Source organism: Watersipora subatra, chromosome 5, assembly GCF_963576615.1.
Source record: "Watersipora subatra chromosome 5, tzWatSuba1.1, whole genome shotgun sequence".
Lineage (NCBI taxonomy): Eukaryota > Metazoa > Bryozoa > Gymnolaemata > Cheilostomatida > Watersiporidae > Watersipora > Watersipora subatra.
In genome coordinates, this window is record NC_088712.1 from 46,246,349 (window position 1) to 46,262,460 (window position 16,112).

General features: G+C 34.4%; 1 protein-coding gene across 2 annotated transcripts; it reads left to right on the forward strand.

Annotated features, from left to right (window-relative positions):
• Window positions 1–16,112, forward strand: LOC137396749 (basal body-orientation factor 1-like). 2 transcript variants are annotated; one of them, XM_068083057.1, is made up of 12 exons: window positions 1–44; window positions 2,256–2,363; window positions 2,961–3,084; window positions 3,447–3,611; window positions 5,188–5,384; window positions 6,698–6,804; window positions 7,410–7,516; window positions 11,763–11,876; window positions 12,509–12,666; window positions 14,173–14,364; window positions 15,061–15,075; window positions 15,908–16,112. In XM_068083057.1, the coding sequence occupies exons 1-12, from the start codon at window positions 1–3 to the stop codon at window positions 15,999–16,001; spliced, it is 1,425 nt and encodes a 474-aa protein (XP_067939158.1). In that variant the 3' UTR covers window positions 16,002–16,112. The 2 variants fall into 2 exon arrangements, with proteins under 2 accessions (XP_067939158.1, XP_067939159.1); XM_068083058.1 differs by lacking the exon at window positions 15,061–15,075.

Genomic DNA, 16,112 nt, shown 5'->3' on the forward strand with positions numbered 1-16,112 from the left:
ATGGCTAAAAAAGGCAAAAAGAGTGGAAAGAAAGGCAAAAAGGGGTAATCTGTGCCACGTGTTGATGTCTGTATGTTTGAGATGCTTGTGAGAAGTGTTTTTAAAAACGTACCACTCTGCTTGCCTCAAAAGTTGTATTTTGCTGTCATTTATCACTCCAATGACATTCACTAACCAATTTGTAGTTTAACCTTTAAAGAAAGGAATTCATATCTGTAGTGAACTTATGCTAAACGTTGTGATTAAGTTTTAACCCCTAATACACGCTAAAAAGGTTTATTGTGCGACCAACAGTCTGCTATTTTTGTTTGTATTAGTCGAATTCAGATAGAATAAGACATGTTCCATTTAAATCTTTAAATTAGGTGAACTGGAAAAGACCTTTTTAAGTAAATATACTTATATAAAATTAATGGTTTTATGGTTCTTTAGTTAATTGTTCATTTTGCAAAAGCGTGGAACCACAATATTGACAGCTAACCTGTTGGGACCAGACTATCTGCACAAATGATATGAATAGAAGTTTCTTAAGCCAAACCATACAAAGCAAGAAACTGCTTATACACTATGTGACACCATTTACAAAGCTTCATAAAACATGTGACTCAACCATTTCTTTGGACAATACAGCTATCATGACAACATATATATTGAATATATCTTTGTTGCTCAAGTACTGCTTGGTTTATAAATAAATTAAATGCCATTAAATAATTTAGAGATATACTGCTATAATAGCAGGTTTAAAAGACATAGGATTTTAGACACATGACAAAAATAATTTGTAAAACTTTGCTTTTTAAATCTGTTTATTCTAACTGATCAACTAAACCCTTTACTAAGCTTGAATTATTTATAACAGTTTTGAGTAGCTATGTTTGACTAATACGCGTTTATTTATAAGCAGAAAAAAACATTGTCGTTAAATCTAACCATGCGTTGATTAACCAGTAGGCCTATATATTCTTTTTGGATTTTAAAGTCACTTGAAACTAGAGATTGTAAGAAATTTTACTTACCAACTTCGCAGATGATTTTGAGTAATATACTTTGCTTTAGTAATGTACACCTAGGTCTGAGCCCTTATTTTTATATTACATAATTAGGCTTTATGTTGGACAGTTTTGAGATCTGCTATTTAGGATCTTTAAATTATACTGGGATTTTGTTTGCTAATTTTTCTTGAAAATTGGGAGTTCCTAGGTTAGAATAGATCTGAAAGAAGCTTTCCTACACAACCCAATCACAGCTGTTGGAGTTTTGATGGCTGTTTGATTGACTTCACTTTTTTCTAAACATCCTTTGAATATAACTTAACATTCACATCTTCATCACGAAAAAATGGTCTGTTGATCACATAAATAATAACAACAAACAAGATAAAACCATTTCTGCAATCCACTAAGCAGCACTCATAAGTTGCTCTTGGAAAATCCTCTCAACTAGTGAGTTATCGGAAGTCTTCGGATGTTGATATAAATCCAATCTTATACTGATATTACAAGTACTTATGTGATGTCTCCGAAGTGGTTCAAAACTGAGCAATCTTGTGATTTATTTACCGTATGGTTTCTGACAACAGCAGCAGCTGATAATCAGAGGTCAACTTTATGCTGAACTATCTGACCTTTAGGAATTTTATAAGAGTCAGAGTCAACCTGTACTGTTCTACATTTATTCTACTTGAAATAAATTTAACTGTTTTAAGATTATTCCAAACCTCAAATGACTTGCTATCTTTTAGCACCTAAAGTTGCTGAAGCCGTACAGTAGCTAGTAATGACTATTACCATTATCCATTAGGGTTGCTGAAGCCATACAGTAGCTAGTAATGACTATTACCATTATCCATTAGGGTTGCTGAAGCCATACAGTAGCTAGTAATGACTATTACCATTATCCATTATGGTTGTTGAAGCCATACAGTAGCTAGTAATGACTATTACCATTATCCATTATGGTTGCGGACAATACATTTGAGTAACATTAGTGGTAGCACACAAACATTTAAATATATAAAATTGGTATTTATTTAATAGTTTGTAAATATTTATCATAACAATAAATCAAAATAATTATGTTTACATATCAAACTCTAAAGCCTCGACAGCTAGTAAATCACTTGTTAATCACTGGCTGGTCTCTAAATTTCTATAGAGCCTAAACTCCTCAAACTATTAAGTTGAGCCAATCTATTGCTAGTCTTTTTAGTATTTACTTTCTAGAACCTTTTAGAACTTCTATGTTTATTTCAGAGGGAAGAAAGGAAAAAAGCCTGAGTCAGCGGCTAAGCAAGCGACAGCCAATGAGAAGGTCTGGCAGGCGAGGTTACGCACCGTAGAAAAAACCAAAGAAGACTTCAAGTAAGCGTTAATAGTCAATAGGCAGATGTTTTAGGTGCATCTGAAGCTCAGAGGTAATGGTTGTATAGAAACCTTTCTACGATGATAGATGATTTTTCTCATGGAAGTTTGAGTTTGGTGATTTTAAAAAAATTGGTGCAAAGTGCTATTGAGTAATTACTAAAACCATTACTCATTCATTAACTTACTGTGCGTGTCACGTTTTGGCATGCTTTGTCAGGTAGATTCTGATAATGCACTGCCATTTGAAAAAAAAACACTTCTCGAGATTTACATTTAACTTCCACTGTTTACCACCTGAATGTTGTCATTTTAGTTTCACATATTTTCCTTCTCTGAATACTGTTACCGCTTATGTCTGCAAAAACCCTGTAAATATTTCTAATGTTAAAATAAAACCAGTATCTGTATCTAGAATAGATCAGTTCTTTGATTTTATTGTATGTATGACATTAGAAGTATCAGACCAATACTGGTGTGATGGCCTTATAAGTTCAACCAGTTGACTTGTATGATGTGATGTCATTATTTGTTTTAGTTTGATTTAGGGAGACTCATCTTAAACATTTTCATCAAATTGTGTCAAATTTCTCACAGAGACAATGCGCAGAGATTAGCAGCCCACAATGATGCCTTACAAGGTCAAATGAGACAAGTGGAACTGGACACTTTAGATGTCATTACTTTTCTTAAAGGTCAAGATTCAAAGAAAGATGGTGTTGTGAGTATGACATGACTGGCAGGTGCTGCCTATGGTTTAGCTAATAATTGATTTAGGCAGCATTTACTTGTTTCTTTTTTTTAAATTGTGCTCAAGCTATAATATTTAGATATTTTTATCATGTCAACTAAAACTTGTAGACTTACTTATGCAGTTGTTTGATAATAATGTTGTTTTAGAAGTATCATTGTGCCATGAGCAAACAACTCCAATAATACTTTCTGTCAGTACTCACTCATAAACACTGTAATTATATGAGATTTTGTTTTGGACATCTGTATAAAATTATTAGCCTCTCTTTAGCATCATTGGAGTTGTCTTCCATCAGTAATACTTACATTCTGCTGCCATGCTACTCTCAGGTCTACAAGCTAGAAAGTGAGCTCAAGAAATGTCTAGAGCAAAATGAACAAGAGAAGAAAACTTTAATAACTGACTATACTGAGCAGATTGATTCTTTAAAGACTCAGATTGGGAAAAGGCAGGACGACATAGTTCTCATGCAAAATGAGCTTAAACACGTCAAGGTATCTATATTGTTTATAACTGTACCACGTATCAAGGTAGCTCTATTGTTTATAACTGTGTCGCACACCAAGTTAGCTCTATTGTTTTATAATTATAACACTTGCCAAGGTAGCTCTATTGTTTTATAATTATAACACTTGCCAAGGTAGCTCTACTGTTTATAACATAGCATATGTAATGATACTTTTATTGTTTCAAGCTGTACCAAACACCAAGGTAGCTCTATTTTCAAAATTGTGCCACATGTACACCTATAGCATGATCGTATATTTGCCTCAATAATTGTTTCATTCAACTAATAGTAATAAAAAATTTTTCCATTGTTCATTGTAGTAGAGTACTATACTCAATGTATGGGGAGGTCTTAACATTTCATTGTCATCAAATGTTCAGAGGTTTTTATATGTGAAACCTAAAGGTCATCAGGTTTATTATCCAAATAGAGACATGATAAAAAACTGTCTGTGATAACAGAAGAAAAATTCAAATTTGTTATTTATTATAGAATGGTCCATTAAAAGTTAAGAGACATCTGCTTTACATTCCGTCTTCACCTAAGACGCAATGAACAATTTACAGGGAAGGCTGTAACTGAGGGCTTCTAGATTTGTGCATGGCTAGACAATTCCAACCTTTAAAAATTTTTGATAAAAACGTGAATATCTTGGCAGTGTTTTCTATTTAAATAACTATGCATAGGCATAGGCTAGTTTTAATCAAGCGTTGTTGATGTCTATGGAGGTTTCTACAAAACTATCAATTCTATATGCATTTACTAAAAAACTTATTCCCTATCAAGATATATGGATGAATCACTTTTCAAGCTTAAACTAAGATCATCCTGATCAATACTTACACTGTATGTTAAAATCAACCAGTTGACTTTTGACATCTGTCAGGTATCTGAAGCTGGCTAAACAGATATTAATTGAGCGCGATTTACTATTTTAAAATTTTTAATCAATTGCAGTTGGTTTTTTAAGTCACCCAATTGTAAAAAAAATATTCAATTTAATTTTGAGCAAAATGAACTGTATGTTAAAATTAAATTTTTTTTCATTCAAATTGGTGTCATTTGTGGCAAAATATTTTACAAATTTGTTTTAATCTCCCTTGATCTCTGGCTTGTATATGTATTTTTCTGCTTGTAAATATTGCATACAAACTGTTTTCTGAAAAGGTATTGTATTTAACCTTATTTGTACTCAGAAACTCCAAGAGCAGGTTAACAATACATAGATATACAGACTTTATCACATGAGATGATTTATGCAAAGTTAAACATAAAATGTATTGTATTTGGAAACCAAATTCAATTTTATAGGGACTTAACATTATGTGGCCTTAGAATATACAATGGCTATGGGCCTCTCTAAACCCTGAGAACAGTCTGCTAAAAACCAGAAGCTACAACTTTCTTCCATTACAATTTTTTTCATTTTCTGTCTGATCAGGATTTTGAGACTTCATATACAACCTTCTCTCATATTCTGTTAAGCCAACTCACCTATGATCAATGTCTATGTTGCCATAGCTACAATAACAAACATACTCTGGTCTTATGCGCTATTTTAGGAGTTCAGAAAGAAGCGTGTTGCCATGCAACGAGAGTTGGATGAAATCAAAGATGCCATGTTTCTCGCTGATAGAGAGCACAAAGCGGAAACAGGAAGAATGACACAGAAGTTTGAAGATGAAAAAGTAGCCATGCAGCAAGACACCAACCATAAAATATCTGAGTTGGCAGATAGAGCCCACCAAGAGGCCATCACGTAAGTTCTCTTAGGCTATGAGGACTTGCGTCTCAACTTTGATATTGTGCTGTTGTGTCTCAAAACTCATGCTTTAATTTTTAGGTCTCAGTATGCATTGGCTCAGGTCTATGGTTTTGATGGCTGAGATCTAAGTCTCCAAAATTATGAGAGCTCAGTTTTCAGTTTGCATTCCGGGTTCTCAGGCTATGTTGGCTCAGTTGTCAGGGTAGGACAGGTCATCCCTCAGTTGGTGTTGCCTCAGTGAAGTTGTCTCTACAAGCTGTGTCTACCCGTTAGTTTTTGCTTATTTTCACAAATAACTCCTGTTTAGTTTATAATTCAAAACAATTCAGTAAAACCTTAAGAAAAATTTCTAAGCTGATAAAAGTTTGCTTGAGTCTCGTTCGATGAAATTGAAGTCTGTGTTAAAGCAAAAAGTTTTCAGGTACTAATTTAAAAAAAAATGTTGTGATGACCCATTTATTACAAAATTGAAGTATTTATTGCACAGCTTTGCTCTTCATGTGGAGTTATCATACTACATTCTTATAACTAAATTATTGTGATATCTGAATGGCAAGGGAGCAACTTTGAAAGTTTTGTTAATTAAACTTCACTATAAATCTGAAAGTATTGAGATATGAATATCGTCAGATAGCATCTATAGTTCTATTGTAAGTGCCTCACAGATAAACCTTTTGTCATTTTTAGCATACAACTGATATACCAGTATTTTAGCTGATACCAGCCTTGGAGTCAGCTGGCTGTCTATATCCGGAGAGTCAGCAACACTAATATATTTTGGAAAGTTCTGAAGCTGCACCTGCCGTCGAGACCAAAGTAGTTTGCAGATCATTGGCCTGTCTTTTTTTCTTTAAATTTTAGTGATTTTTCATTCATGTGAGCCGCAGCCTGCTACTGCCTGCCAACTAGGTTCTGAAGCTAAGCTATTGTACACATACAACCTTTATCAATGATTTATAGTGTAGTCCTTAATAATTGTCTCACTTCATGAAAAAAAATCAAATTCAATTCAAATTTAAAACCAGTCACTTTGCAGTAGCTACATGTTAGTTTAGAACTTCCTAGCTGAACCTGACACGCTGTTTTTACTCATTTAGAAAAATAACTTACTAGCTGCCAGCAATGTATACAGGGAGAGCTTCAATGACTCACTCATTTAAGTGTGGAGCCATTTTGTTTTTAAGGCTAGCTGTTTGGAATGGTCTGTCAAACATATATAGTGCTTGTTGCAAGTTGTTTTTGTTATCAGACATGACATAACACGACATAACATAACATGACATAACATAAATGAGCTGTGTTGTTAGAAACTTGGATGAGACCACCCGCTCCGTCTACAAAGAAAATGTCCGGCTTACCGAGGCTTTGCGATTCCATAAAAAGGAAGGAGACAACTACCGAAAGACCAATCAAGGTAAACAAGGTGTCTCCTATTATGTTGACGTAAGTTATCATAAATTTCAAGTACTTAATAAAAAATTTAGAAGTGTTATTGATTCAATTGCACAATGACTCTAATATGTGTCTTCTACAGCTTTGTGTAGATTCTTGAAACGTTCCATTTTACAGTTTATAGTCAAACAAGCCATTTTTAAAAACTTACAGTTTTAAAAAATTTGCTAAAATGATTTCAATGAAAAGCAAGAAAATAAAAACACAATTGTTGAATTTAATCCTTACTGCTTGAGAAATGAAAACTTCTTAATCGCTAAAAATTAAAACTATTTGATAATTTTCTGTCTACTTTCTCTTCTTAAAGCTTCAGCACCATTGTTTTCAGTCTGAATCTATTCTTAGCCACGGGCTATTTTCGATTCTAAATTGTTCCAATATTCTCTCATTGTAACTTTAGTTACCTTTTACATCTTGGTATGGAGAAGAAGAGTTTTAGCATTTCAGCTATGCTGGAATACTAAACCATGAGTTTGCAGATCACCAGAATAGTTTGTGTGCTCTCCTATAAGACTGGTGACTCATGTCTGACTCATGTCTGGGTCGTACATTGATTACTCATTTCAGAACTGGAGGCAGGAATTCTTCAGCTGCGGCAGAAGCAGGAAGAGACGGAGATGAACGTACAAGAAAAGGTTTCTAGCAGCCAGAAGCAGCGGCAGCAGATTACAAAGGTCAGCTTATATTAGCTCTTGATATAACTTTCGACTAGCTGGAGTAATTCAAACCAGCTGCATCCATTTAAGATACACTCTGGTGGTCTTGTCGGCTGATCAACTCTCACTTGAATCGAAACACAGAGTATTACAAGTACAGGCTGACATCGAGAGACGAGCTTAATGCGTGGTGGGAAGTGAACTTGTATGTCAATTTACTCGTATCTCAAGGCACTATTTTCTATATAAAATAAATACTAATAAATCTATTACCATACTATGAGAAAACCACATAATACAGGTTATTACGATGGAAAAACCTCTTTTTCACTGTTGCAATACCGCACCTATGTTAACAAAGTGGCAAATACTTATTTAGTTGTTAAAATCTGCAATAAAATGCAACATTACTATGTACACTGCAGTAAGCTTTTCCCTTCGAGACGAATGTAGTGTTCAACAGCAGCCTGAGAGACTTGACAGCAACACGTTAAGTACCCTAAACCTTTGTATGCTACATACCAAAAACTAAGAATTTAACTTAAATGAATTTATCTTACTAAACACACACTTAAAGCGAAGTTTTAATCTTTTATTAATTTTTAATTTTATGGTCTCAATTTTTTTATTATCTGTGTCCAGTTTGGCGCTTTTTTGCCAGACCTTGACTATAATTTTTAGCCAACCTTTGAAGAACTTTTTCAAACTGATTCAATTAGAAAGATCAAGCAGTGCTGTTCTTGAAAGCAGCCTCTCGCATAATTGGCCATATAGTGGCCATCGAGAACTGGCCCGTATGCTCGTATCTCAAAGATTACTCGTATCTCCAGGAGGAAATTTGCTCAAAATTCGGCTCGTATCTCGATTTTCTCGTATGTTGGAGCACTCATTTGTGGAGGTATGGGTGTACTAAGTTTCTATACAGGGATAGCCTAGTGACACACCCCCATGTGTCGCTGCAATGCCACCATAAAAAACAATCGCTTTACTCTCATTCTGTCATGATTGAGTGTTGCTGTTTGGAAGTGAAACATCTGTGCGATGCGCTATTTTTGTGTTGTGGAAACGGCCTTAGCAACTAACGGCGTCGCTTTATATGCAGACATGCCTTGATATAAGGCGTTATACAACCATCGCTCTACTACAGCGCTCTATGGAAGCATGATCTGCTTGTCGGCCCAGAATAGTACTTCGGTACTAGCACACCAGCTGTCATTACGCTATCGCTGTATAGAAACTTCTTAATCGTGAATTAGTGTGCTACGTTTTTCACTTCTTTTTAATAATACCAGCGTATCAGGCATGCGCGTTAGCTGGTAAGTTTTACTAACTTTTAATTTTAAATTTTCAATAAATTTCACTTATCTCGTAACATAAATCAATGAATTATTATGGCAAACAGACGGATTATTATTTATAAACCATAGAAATGTTGTTGCGGTGTTTTATAATAATGGCTTCTGATGTTATCTATCAGATTTTGTAAACATAATAATACTGTGTTACTGTGTTCCACAGATTTAATGTTAAACTGTATGTTTGTATGAGATATTATAAACTAGAAAGCATAATACCCGCTTCTATAAAAGTTCAACTGAAAGACTTTTTAATAGCTGAGGATATACATACAGTACTTTGAAGCTAAAGCCCTGTTTAGGCGTGGAAACAATCAAGGCTCTACATGTGAATATTAATTGGTTTCTTGATCTTCTTGTTATACTAAAATCATTGGATCAAATGCTACCATAAGAATACATGATACTTGGTTTATTTTTGTCCAAACAACAAAAACTTATGGCAACTCTCTAGTAAATACTGTTAGTAATCATGAATAACAATAAAATTATGTAAAAAATAAATTAAGAAAGTAATCGACTAAAAAGAAGTTTGCTTTGTTGTTTTTCCTTAGAGCCGGTGATAGTAATACATGGAATAACTAACTCTAATATTAGAGCCGGTGATAGTAATACATGGTATAACTAACTCTAATATTAGAGCCAGTGCTAGTAATACATGGTATAACTAACTCTAATTTTAGAGCCAGTGATAGTAATACATGATATAACTTACTCTAATATTAGAGCTAGTGATAGTAACACATGGTATAACTAACTCTAATATTAGAGTCAGTGATAGTAATACATGGTATAACTTACTCTAATATTAGAGTCAGTGATAGTAATACATGGTATAACTAACTCTAATATTAAAGCCAGTGCTAGTAATACATGGTATAACTAACTCTAATTTTAGAGTCAGTGATAGTAATACATGGTATAACTTACTCTAATATTAGAGTCAGTGATAGTAATACATGGTATAACTAACTCTAATATTAGAGCCAGTGCTAGTAATACATGGTATAACTAACTCTAATTTCAGAGCCAGTGATAGTAATACATGATATAACTTACTCTAATATTAGAGCTAGTGATAGTAACACATGGTATAACTAACTCTAATATTAGAGTCAGTGATAGTAATACATGGAATAACTAACTCTAATATTAGAGCCGGTGATAGTAATACATGGTATAACTAACTCTAATATTAGAGCCAGTGCTAGTAATACATGGTATAACTAACTCTAATTTTAGAGCCAGTGATAGTAATACATGATATAACTTACTCTAATATTAGAGCTAGTGATAGTAACACATGGTATAACTAACTCTAATATTAGAGCTAGTGATAGTAACACATGGTATAACTAACTCTAATATTAGAGCTAGTGATAGTAACACATGGTATAACTAACTCTAATATTAGAGTCAGTGATAGTAATACATGGTATAACTTACTCTAATATTAGAGCCAGTGCTAGTAATACATGGTATAACTAACTCTAATTTTAGAGCCAGTGATAGTAATACATGGTATAACTTGCTCTAATATTAGAGCTAGTGATAGTAATACATGGTATAACTAACTCTAATATTAGAGCTAGTGATAGTAATAAATGGTATAACTAACTCTAATATTAGAGCTAGTAGTAGTAATACATGGTATTACTTACTCTAAATTAGAACATAACAACTTTGGACTAGCATTAGTTTTATCTTGAACTTTCACTGATGAAATATTTTGTCTTCGCATCACTTTCAAGAGTTCGAATGTCAGATGGTGCAAATTATTGTGGGTGGCGAGCCAAATACTTGTTCGAATTTCTCATTGATTGGTGACAAGTTTATATGTCAAACACCTGTAAAGTACTGACATCTGACAGTACTATAAATTACCAGCTCTGCGGATAGCAAATGTCATGTATTAGTCTACAAGGACTTTGGTGCAAGTCTTCATGTAATATGTTGCCATTTACTGCGAATTTTGTCTTATTGTCTCGTACTGAAACTAACATGAGTGTCAGATGCAAAGCCAACTTTTTCATTTCGTCTTCGCAACCTCTGTCTATGCTCGCTAGATACGTGTCCGCTTGCTTTCACTAATAACTCACGTTTCAATTATAGTTTGCAACTTGGTAAATAGCTGTTGAAGATCTTTCGAGCTGATTAAAACTCCTTCGGGTGTCGTTCAATGGATGGCTATAGAATACACGGAAATGAGGGAATCTACAACAGATTTACAAAAAACTCCTCTTCAGGCAGCCTTATTTGAACTCATCCGTGAAGTATAAAGTGGCAGGGAGACAAACCTCGTTAAGATATTAAGTAACCTGCTCTACAGTGTTTAAAGAACTTATCTAACACAATTGTATAAACTTGAGAACAGCACAGGCTGCTTAAACTCAGAATTAGTCTCGAATAAATATTTTAGATTTTATTATTATTTAGTTAGCATTGACTTCATCGATTAGATATTTCGGATTTTCCCTCTCCTGACTGTTTTTATCCATCACAATATGTTCTCATATTAATCAGTTTGTAATCTTACAGGAAATCCATTAATGTTTGTTTGTTAAGTGTCTTTTATCTGATATGTAATTGTGACACTCAACTGATGATTGTGTCTTTGAACGATTACGGACTTGTCAGTTTTCATCTGATTTGATTTGACATACACTCCTAGTAGGATTTATTAGTATTTGAAACAGCCAACAGCTGACACATGTTGCTTTCTGCAATGATAATGACAGCGCTGTTTATCTGCTTTTAGTAGTGAACACCCTCTCATCTTTACCTTCTCATATTCTGCATCGTGTTTCAGTATTTAGTGAATTGGTTGTCTGATGAGTCAGGATTCGTGTATATGACATTTTATCTTAATGGGATATGACATTTTAAGTTTTGAATTAATACTTTATTAGGCGGAGGAAAAAATAACTGCTTTAGAGGAAGCGATTAACAACATGTCTGTCAAGTTTGACTCCGACCAGCAGCACATACACAAGATGTCCGCTCTTGAGTCAGCGTCATCTGGGGTAAGATAACTCCTTCATTTATCTGTGCCATTTATTAAATTGCATTCAAGTAAGCTTATCAACAGCTGTTCATTGGGAGTGCGTATATGTTACTGTATCGTATATAGATCAGCATATGTATAGATCAATTAATACACAGCTTTATATGACAGGGGTATAAGACAAGTACTTAAAAAGTAACAAGTTTTTTAACATTTTATGGCTATTATATTGTCCTTTTGTGGTATGCATTTGCATTCCGATGAGACGTCACAAGATTGTCAATATATAAAAAAATAGGCCGATTAAAAAAGTTTTTAAAGTTTCAGATGGCTAAATTGTTATATTATGGACATACTAAAATTTGAAAAAGTTTGAAAACTTTGAAAATTCAATAAATTTGAGGCAAGCTTCTCATAATAAAAAATCTTACCCGTGTGCACCACATACGCTTAGTGTTGATCTGTGTATAATACTGTGGGCACCTAATGATCTTATTAGCTTTACGACCAGTTTAAGCTGTAAGGCATTTTTCACAATTAATTTCAAAGTTCCCGGGCATCTTTTCATAAAAATTTTAGTTGGGCACCTGTTAGTAATTGTTGGAGTTATCTTCTCGTAACTCCGCTTATTTTAATGGTGTCTCATCTTAGGTTGAGATCGCTAAGTTGGAAAGACTTCTACAGCTCAAATCGCAAGAATGTGCCAAGGTGAGAAAACTCTCGAGAGGCATTTTGAGCCAGAGAACAGACATCGAGCAGCACTTTCTTCACTGCCTCGACCAGGCAAAGGAAGATTATGCATTTCATAAGTAAGCACGATGAGATAACTCCCAGTGGCAGAATGTTCTATTGTTCTATTTATTGGGTTATCGTCTAAACTATAAATTGAAATGTAAATGTGCTGTGATGCACTTTTGGTGATCAGGGATGAAACTAGCTGCATGTCCTCCTTTTGGGTTGAATATTTTACTGAAGCTCTGGGATCTCCCAGGTTCCAACTGCACAGTTTGGTTTCTGACAAAGGCCAACGACTCCATATGTCATTACACTCAAACATTGGCTGCATTCTGAGTTTGAAGACTCTCGGCTTCTCTTAACCACATGTTTACATTTAAAGATGAACTTACACAAAAACTTTAGTAGATTTTATCAGAACGTATCAGTATTTTTACCATTTGTGGTTGTTTTTGATGTTTGAAGTGATCTGACTGCCAGAATGTTTCAAAATATAAATTGATAAATGCTGATCATGGTTAAACTGCTCAGATGAAGCAAAAGTGCGATTATAACATCTATAATTGAAAAAAGACTGACAGAATAGAGCCGCTACAACTTGAACGCAATAGCCGATATCAACTTTCACAATGATAACAACTGGTGACATCATTTTGCATGTATTTTTCTTTTGAACGTTTTAGCAAGTTGTGTCAATTTTAATCTTAAAACATCCTAGTGGTTAGATCACTTCCAACATAAAAAACAATCACAGAGGATAGAAAAATACCAATACTTTCTGATCAAATCTACAAAATTGTTGTGTAAATTCATCTTTTACGATGAACTTACCGTAAATACCCGCGTATAAGACACATTTTCATTCTTAAGAAGTTGACCTAAAACCCAGGTGCATCTTATCCATGGATACTTTTATTATAAAAATTATGCATTTATCATAATATCAAAAATTAATTATAAAAATTGCAATCCTACAATATTTATCCTCGTGGTCACCATTGGCTGATCGTAGGCATTTCGACTTTCTTCATGTTGCTGCCCTTGGTGAAAGTATGCTCACCATTAATCATTCATTTGGCCCATTTCTGCTATAATGCTGCTTTGAATGGCTTATTCACAACGACATCCATCGGTTGCAGAATACTGGTCACGCTGCCGGGGATGAAAACGAGGTCTGTATTGTGCCACTTCAATTTTATTGTTGTTTGTACAGCACAGGAAGGCATTTAACATCAGCAGTCAGCACCGATCGCTGTCACCAATCATTCGACATGACGAATGTCGAACGATTTCGTGAAATAATTCGACGAATGTCGAATGATTTCACGAAAATTCATTTAAAACACTACCGTTTCTATAAAAATAATGGAAATTTAGGACTAAAATTAGGACGCATCCTATACACAGTTACACAGTTTTTCCATCATTTCTGGGTTCAAATATCCACTGCATCCTATACATGGTATCGTTCTATACGCGGCTGTTTACGGTAAACTAAATCTTTGTAGCATTTTGGCACCATTACCCGCCATTTCCTGCAAGTGTACGCAAATTGTTAAATGTATTTGCGAATGTAACAGGGAGATCAACAAAAAGCATGTAACTGTGTCAGACCTGTCATGGGATGCCAGAGAAGCAGTGTTAAGATCTCTATTTGTAAAGATGAACAATGATAACAAGAGAAATCACCAACCAGTTGGAGAGGCAGATAGAGCCTATTTGCTGGAAGATAGTTATGTCCCCATGTCACAGGAAGAGGCTCGTTTGATCAGGTCTGTTGTAAATTTAATGTTTTTTTTTAATTATCTCCTTTTTTTAATTTGTTTTATATGTGTTCTATTCTTTTGTTGAAAACTCAGCAAGCTACTTTGGATTAAAATTCATAAGCTTTACTATAAAAACCTTTCAGATGAACATGTACTTAAAAAGTTTTGTTTTAACACAGAATACAAGTGCTATACAGAATATTTTTGCATTTTTTTTATAAAAACATTAAGAATAGATAAACATTCAATTCTTCCTAAAAACAGAAATGAACCTGCGATGAAATTTCTTTGCTCCTTTTTGAACTTATTTCTCACCAACTTGTCTATGCTTGTCTAGCATGGTATGCTGAAGTACCTGTTGAGACATGTCACGTTGCCATTGGTAGATAGACAATTAAAAGCTAGTTTATTAGAGATTTGTGGTGCCTGCTATCTCTCATCAAAAAGATGACACTGTGCTTCATTGACTTCTGATTGCACTCGACATTAGCGTGGGTGCGGAAGCTGCTACCGTAGCAACCACTTAACATGATAGGCTTATTTGCCAACTCCCAGGTCATAATTACTTTGTCTCTGTAGGAATAAAGGCTATCTACATGTCATAATCGCTAGGAAATTCTTTTAGCGTTGTTCACTGATCTGTATTATATGCTGATGAGGCAACAAATTCTTACACATCGTGATTGTCATTTCATGTTTCAGTGAAAATTGTTACGGGTAACTATGTTTAATATACTTCGCATATTTTTCTAGAAGTCCAACCTTCCTCTCTGGCATCGTATGACCTAGACACTGAACATTTTTGTGCTCAATTGGTTTGTTATATCTTGTGATAAAAAGTCTTTTTATAACTAACCATAATTTCGGAAGGCTTTGTAAGTGTTTTTCGTAGAGTATGAAATGGGTGGAGGGTTGTGGAGATGATTCCTAGTGCATCGTGCAAGTTAGGGAGCACATGCTTCAAAAGCTGAAAGTATAAAAAAAATTTTTTTTTGGTTTTTTTATTATTTCTGTTGTTTTGTAATACAGACTGTCTTTCTTGACATTGGAAATCTTCTTTTTATGATTGCATAACAAATTCATTTGCTGATGCAATGCACTCTATCCAGATCAGCTTGATGCAACCTAGTTATGTGAATGGCCTTACTCTTTCTATCATGTTCTCTGGCAATACTAGCCATCTCAATCTTCTCACAATTGTGTCTGTGGATGCCTTTGTTAATCAGCGCTGCCGCGCATGCTGACTAATTCTACTCTCGCATAATTCTCCCGCTTTAATAGATCATAACTCTGAGACATTCGCTCACTGTCAGCCAATGTATCACTGATTTTCCTTCTGCAAGAGTTTTCCTAAATGGCATGATTTGATCTTTACTTTATGATATAAAATTCTACATTTTATTGCTCTTTTATGCTAAAATTATAAATAATTGGGTAGCCTCTGTGGCCAAGTAAAATGCTAATGACTTTTTTGGAATTATGGCTAACCAATTCAGATTGTTGGTAATTTTCCACCAAAACATGATTCCTGTGATTAAATCTATTGCAGAGATGAGATCCAAGGTGATGACAAAGATTTGACTTTCCTCACGCAAGCTGACCTCGCTGACTTAGCTGACTTGAATGGAGCACAGTTGCTGTGAACAGAATTGCAGCTATTCCATTTAACACTTTTAATATCATGGAGCTCATCATGTAAACGGTCTTGCCATATTGTTAAGTTTGCTTTGGCTAGTTTGTGAGCAACTGAGAAC

Coding starts and splice junctions, on each gene's coding strand:
- LOC137396749 (XM_068083057.1), top strand. CDS start 1: ATGGCTAAAAAAGGCAAAAAGAGTGGAAAGAAAGGCAAAAAGGG. Junction 3,612..5,187: donor ATGAGCTTAAACACGTCAAG/GTATCTATATTG, acceptor GCGCTATTTTAG/GAGTTCAGAAAGAAGCGTGT. Junction 12,667..14,172: donor GAAGATTATGCATTTCATAA/GTAAGCACGATG, acceptor CGAATGTAACAG/GGAGATCAACAAAAAGCATG.